The sequence below is a fragment of the Bombyx mandarina genome, chromosome 10 (genome assembly GCF_030267445.1).
Source record: "Bombyx mandarina strain Sakado chromosome 10, ASM3026744v2".
In the NCBI taxonomy this organism is placed as follows: Eukaryota; Metazoa; Arthropoda; class Insecta; order Lepidoptera; family Bombycidae; genus Bombyx; species Bombyx mandarina.
This window is the reverse complement of record NC_143217.1, coordinates 10330224-10337101: the sequence shown is the minus strand read 5'-3', so window position 1 is coordinate 10337101 and position 6878 is coordinate 10330224. Positions and strand designations below refer to the sequence as shown.

The following is a 6878-nucleotide window of genomic DNA, read 5'->3' as shown; positions in this document are numbered from 1 at the left end:
CCTTTCTACCGCTTGTTTTTGTCTATGGTCAGTTGAAATACAGGTACGACTTTACCCCATTAATTATCAAGAATTAATTAATATATTGACCATGAAATTTGGTAATCGAGTTGGCATGTCGTAAAATAAATTTTATGAACACTACAACGTAAATTCAAATAGATTTTAGGTTAGAAAGTTCACTTCAGATTATTATTCAAAAGTCAGGAAATGTGAAGGAATTTATCATATAACGCCAGTACTTAAGGCCGGAGATGGTTAGGAAAACGCCGAGAGCGGATCCACTGGACCCTGTGGGGGCGGTCGCCATGAATAGTAATAGGGGTTAGGGGCCCAAGGGACTGGCTCAGAAAGTCAATCGTTGGTAATGCACTGCTTATGGTGCGTACTAAATCGACAATACCCGGGGGTGCTCCGACGCCCAACAAACCATTTCATGGTTCTTATTTGAACCGAGGTTTGTTCTAAAAGTTAAACATCCCAGCCCATGGAGAATTGTATGAATTATGATACTGCATTTAGACAAATTCGAATTCGTTGAACATAGCATTTATGGTACTTTATAAATGAGGTTAAACATAAACTCTTGCTTGAACCTACTTCACGCTGAGTTTCTGTCCTCACATGTCCAATAAGAAGTTTGTTTCTTCAGTAAAGTTAAAATGATAATAACAAACAGGCAGCCTACTGATAGCGTACAGCTTAGACTTAGAACAAAAGTTAGTTGAAGACGAGGATTGAAGCGTGAGCAGTCGTAGAGCTGGACTCACATTCATGAGCAGATCCGGCTCGGAGTTGGGCTTGCCGCTCATGGCGCCGGCGCTGGTGGGGCATATCCCTGGCACTTCACACGCGAGCGCAGGCGGCGCGGGCGGTCTGCGTGCGCCGAGCGACGGCGACTGCCGCGCTCCGTCCCCACCGCACCACGCGAGCCCCCACCGCTACCGGCTGCCTCATTTCTCACTATAATTTGCGTGTTGCTCGTTTTTTACCATTATAACTCCCTCGTTTTGTTTTACGTATTATCGAGTGCATCCCGCTCACACCGGCGGCCATGAACGTAAAGCGCCGCCCAGATAATAGCGGCGTGCAATTACCGCTACGCCGCGCGCGACGTCGTCCTCTTTGCTCGCACTCTCCCTAGCGACATCTCGTGACAAAAAGCCACACAACTTAAACCCCTGAAAGATTTCGAAACAAACCAACGCGTTCTAAATATGAATTCCAAAAATTATTTCACGCACTATACTAACATACTTCATGTGGAAATATATTACTTCTTTTCCCTGTTACCGATTGACTGATGACAAGGTTGTCTCTACATACGGATTTTTATTTACTATATTCATCATCATCAGCTTATAGCAGTCCACTGTTGGACATAAGCCTCTCCAATTGTTCGCCACTGAGCAAGATCCCCGGCTTCTCTCATCCAATTTATTTTTATGTACTTTTTAATTTCCAATTTTATCAATTCATAAGCTTAGATTTGTAGGAACCAGTTATTTTGAGTGTGAAAAAAACAAATGAATAAAATAAAGATTAGTAATTGCAATTTGCTTAGTATAAGTGGTATATTGAATTAAACTAAGACACCACATCTTTTCACCTTCAATATGCACACCTTTGTTTCAATTCTATAATATCTAGTGTTACGGATAGAATTATTATGTAACCATTATCTCCTTATAAATTTAGAACCGCAAAAAACTTGTAGTCATAATTTTGGCAAAAGTCAATTAGTATCAACGTAAAATATAATTAAAAAAAATGTAGCTTGAGATTTCTCTGAATTTTTATTATCATCGATGCATATTTTTATGTTTTCAATATGTTAATTAGACATAATATGAAGTCGTGTGAGCACCGTCCGTCGATAAATTCATAAACCAGAAACTTCATAAATTAGTGTCAAAGTTCACTTCTCATAAAATTTTGTATAATATAATGTTATGAGAATATTAACATTATACCTATTATATCTATTAGGTAAAGGTAACTAAAACACGTTTACTTAATCTCGCATTTACGTGATACATTTTTAAATTTACATAAGCCGGAATCCGCTCGTCATTGTGGTCATTTTGAGGAATCTTGGGGAGGGAAGGGGTCGTCCAGCAGTGGACATATTCTGTGAGCTGATGATCTTAATGTTGATGATGATGTTATTATTTGTGACGTTTTGAAAACTTTACTAGTTATTTATATATCATTCATCATTATCCTGCCCTTCTCCCAGTCACCTGGGGTCGGCGCAACATGTTTTCTCCTTCCATACTCTTCTATCATATACCATTTCTTCGTTATAGCGTTTCGCACTACTTATTAAACGATGTCTATGAGGAGACGAATTGAATTTGAACAATATATTATAATGACTGGGATTTACCAATAAGAAAAAAGCTATAACTTTATAATATTAGTTTTATGTGAACTTAGATAGTAGGTAAAACCCAAACGATTATCATTTGATTTATAAAAAAAACAAACATGTGATCGGTAATTCGAAATATTTATTGCATAATAATAATTACATATAAACATAATAATAATCACATTTAAATACAAAAAGGCACAATGCTACGTTGAAATCACATTTCGAATGTTATGGTAACTTACGAATAAAACATAAGTAGCAGTTTCATTATCTACAGTAACGCGTCACATCACATTGATTTTATTATTTAGATTTACTGTCCCAGTGCAAGCGACGGTTGTAAATTGTAATGTCCTTGGAAAACCGCGTAGTTGTCTTTTGACCCGCACTGGTAACTGCCAATAGGGGCGGGGTACTGTTGGTAAACTCTAGCAGGGGCTCGTGGGTACATAGCCTCCTGTCTAACTTCTGGATACCAGCCTCCCATCATACCGCTGCCGTTATACATCGCAGAACTGTTGTAAACGTTTGAAGAGCTCGGAGCAAATGGCGCACATGCAACAGAATTTATTGGCACTGTTGTTTTCGCGGGAGCGCCCATAGGTGCTGTACCGTAATTGGTGCTTCCAACGGTATCGATTATCGACGCTTCAGATACGTGAGGACTCTCTAGCTTTTCCGCGGAGGATTCCTCTTTGTCGTCGTCTTTCGTTTTCTTGCACTTCCTAGATGTATTCGCATGTGTTTTAACATGCTTGGCGAGATGATCCGAACGCATGAACCGTTTCGTACAAAGCTGACACGAGAATCTCTTTTCACCGGTGTGCGTGCGGAGATGTCGCTGCAACTCATCCGAACGTGTGAACCTTTTGCCGCAGAATAGCCAGTTGCAAACAAAAGGACGCTCTCCGGTATGCCAGCGGAGGTGCGCTTTTAGATGAGAAGTTTTGCCGTACACTTTTCCACAGCCGGGAACGTGACACACGTGTTCTCGTTTCGCTCCGTCTTTTCCGTAGTTAGGTCCGAATCCAGCCGCTTCGGTAAGACAGTTGGGGCATCGACATTTCGCACAGCGGCGTTGGAGCTCCCGGGCTTCTTCAGCAGCGACGGCGGCCGCAGCCGGTGGCCAGTACGCCGGGTACTGCGGCGGGTATGGAGTCAAATCCCGCCACGGAGCCGGACCGCACCACGCTCCTGACGAAGCACTGCTGCACGATGACAGATCTGAAGCCGGAGACAGTGCGTCGTTTCGTCCGTATCCACATCCATACGCGGGCACCATATTCATCATCTATAAATAGAACGAATATTAATGTAACATTGTATTTAGATACATTCAATTGTAACTAGGTTTCCCGACAGCGAAATAAATAAAATCTATCGATAGAATTTAACCTAGTCAAACGATCAATTGAAACAAATCAAAATGCAACTCAATCGCTAATGAATTACGATGCAAAAGAAAATCTCTAATAGAATTATCGCGGGCGGGCGTACGGACCTGTTGTGCGGGCGTTTCCACGTATTGCATTTCCGGTAAACACGATGACAACTTAGCGCGACGAAAACTCAACTAGATAATTACAGGGCGGCGCACCGTTCACGCCGAGACGTTTTTAATAACTGGCTTGGAATAGACGTAACGAGCGGTTGTCGCTTCCCCCCGCCCGTCTGCGCGAGCGCACCCCGTCCCGCGGTGCAGCCTCCGACGGCTTCGACGGACCCCACCCCACATCTGTGATATATGGACCTAACAAAGCTGCTCTCGAAGCGGGAAACCCACGAGAGCGAGACGGCCACATTCAAAGGTCATGTTTACATTACCAGCCTCGGGCTCTTAATTAAATCGATAGTATCGGTACTACCAAGATAAAGGATCAGTTAGACGTCACGTGATTCTTTTAAACACACCAATACAATATAACGTTCCTGTAAAATAAATAGCTCTAAGGAAACATTACCTATACAGACGATAATTCTGAAATTAAATATTCCATAGGTAAATTGAAGAAACTCCTAAATAATAATTAGTTATTTTCAAATTAACTTAAAAGCAAAGACGTTACGTAATATACAATAAATTTCATAAATCTATATTCCGCTAAAAAAAAAATTATTGAAGCACTGATTAATCTCACATTAGGCAGTAGAAGTTCCCACAGTCATCGTGGACTTTTTTCCTGAAGTCTCGGGCGCGTTTCCCTGTGCTGACTGAGAGATATCCTCTTTTTGGAACTCTCAGCCGCTCAATGTATTTAATTTTTTCTCTATTTCGGTCGGCAGTTCGCGGCAGACTCATGATTTATGCATATTCGAGTGGAGCCAAACCTTTAATTACACGTTGTTAAAATATGGCAGTTTGTTAAATCGTTCCTTGTGCTTTTGTTTCACTAAACACCGCGCTCTCTTAGAGATAACTACATTTCCTTTTCTTTCTAAACTACATTTTTTTATACTTCATTTTTTCGTTTAGTTGATTATTAGTTCATTATAGCGGCTCTTTGATCGTTTTGGTTGGGATGGTTAGGTATATTTATATGATTACTAATTTAATATACATTCAGGTATATCTGTATGTATGTACATATATATTTAATTGTCATGAATGATTAATTCTTTCTTGAACACCGAACTTAAGTCTGAAAACTTAAGTCGCTGGAGTTCCAAAATTAAAATTGAAATGTTGTAAGAGTGTGAAAGGATCTTTGAAAAATTCATATGTATAGCGTACGTCAGAGGAAATCGTCATTTTCAAAGTTAAAAGCACGACATTTTATATACATACTTCGCGTTAGAAATAAATAAACACTTAAATAGCTATTTTTCAAAAAAAATATCCTGAAACAGTGAATTAGGGGTTGAAAGTTAAAGTGAAATTCGCATTTTTAATGCAGAACCTAGAAATTCAATTATCTATATTGAATTTTTATAACAAATTTAATAATAAACATTGTAATTTATAAATACAAATATAATTACTGTAAAGTGGTTTCAGTAAAATATAGAGCGAAGTTATGGCGGGTCGCTAGTAATTTACTGTGGTTTTACAAGTAATGTTCTGAAGCTTTCGAATCAAAATCGGACTTCGGAAGATGTTAGTCGAAGTAACTAATGACTAAAGCTATGAGGTAGCAAGATTGCATTCCCGCAAATGTATTGTTCAATACGGAAAAAACACTTATTATTGTTCTGGTGGTAGGACCTGTTGTGAGTGCGCGCGGGTAGGTACCACCGCCTTGCCTATTTCTGCCGTGTAGCAGTAATGCGTTTCGCTTTGAAGGGTGGGGCAGCCGTTGTAATTATACTTGAGACCTAAGAACTTATATGTCAAGGTGGCGCATATACGTTGTAGATGTCTTTGGCTCCAGTAACCACTTAACACCAGGTGGGCTGTGAGCTCGTGCACCTATCTAAGCAATAGAAAAAAAAACTTAGAATTACTTTCGTGACAGTGAGATCCTGAAGTAATAATTGCCACATAGTTTTATGAGGAACCTGTAAAAGTATCTATTTTTTAGAAGACCCAAGAAGTCTGCGTCTTTTGAAAGCACGTCCATTTTGTCATCATCATTCTAACTAAGAATGTTCGAACCTGTCGACATGTTTACGACTCCATAGAACAATACTGTACAAGTTCGGTAACCGACAATAGTGAGTTCGCTGGCTACTGTTGCAAGTTTCTTTCACAACAAAGCCCACATGCAGAGGACAAAGTCGGCTACTAATGCGTTATGATCGTTCTCCGTGCGCCATAAATCTTAATGACTACTGTGTTTTTGTTGAACGTGCGAATGGTTCTTCAACCGGGAAGAAATAGCTGCCTTTCAAGTTACGGCTTTTGTCCTCCAGAACGTAGGAAATTTTCGTTTCATTCATACAACTATATGATTGTCAGTGCTGTCAATACCGCTATTTAATTGAATATTTTTTATCGTGTTTAAATGGATGGACGAGCTCACGACCTACCTGACGTTAAGCTGCCGTATCAACAACGTAAATGCAGAATTGAGATATGTTTTCTAAATCTCAGTTTTATAGTACTTTTATGTACAGTTTATAACACATAAACAATAGCTACATAGGACTAGGATCTAGGTGATACACGGACTAGGATTCTCTGGGAGCCAGATTAATAAACGTTCATATGCGTTTAAATACAAACATAATAACCACCTAGTGAAAGTGGAGCAAACAAACCTATTTGCAACATGAATGTTTGCACAAAAAGGGAACTAAGCTCATAAGTCGTAATTTTGACTGAAAATAGAGATAAAATTAGTAATCAGTAAAATAAATAGTAAAATTAAAAATAAAATAGAAATACCTACAACATGAATTTAATAAATAAATTATAAAAATATTGACTTTGCAGCAGCAGCTTTCATAGAATAGATATTAACAAACGCCTAATACGCGAAACACCGTTTTTAAAAGAAATTGTTGGATTTTTTTAATGTTGTAAACATCAACAAACCCGTCAGCACAACAAGAGACTATCGGT

General features: G+C 39.3%; 1 protein-coding gene across 1 annotated transcript; it reads right to left on the bottom strand.

Annotated features, from left to right (window-relative positions):
- Positions 1-2501: 2501 nt before the first annotated feature.
- Positions 2502-4099, bottom strand: LOC114243177 (uncharacterized). Its single transcript, XM_028174570.2, has 2 exons — positions 3879-4099; positions 2502-3668 (listed from the first exon to the last, which is right to left on the bottom strand). The coding sequence occupies exons 1-2, from the start codon at positions 3906-3908 to the stop codon at positions 2691-2693; spliced, it is 1008 nt and encodes a 335-aa protein (XP_028030371.2). The 5' UTR covers positions 3909-4099; the 3' UTR covers positions 2502-2690.
- Positions 4100-6878: the final 2779 nt, after the last annotated feature.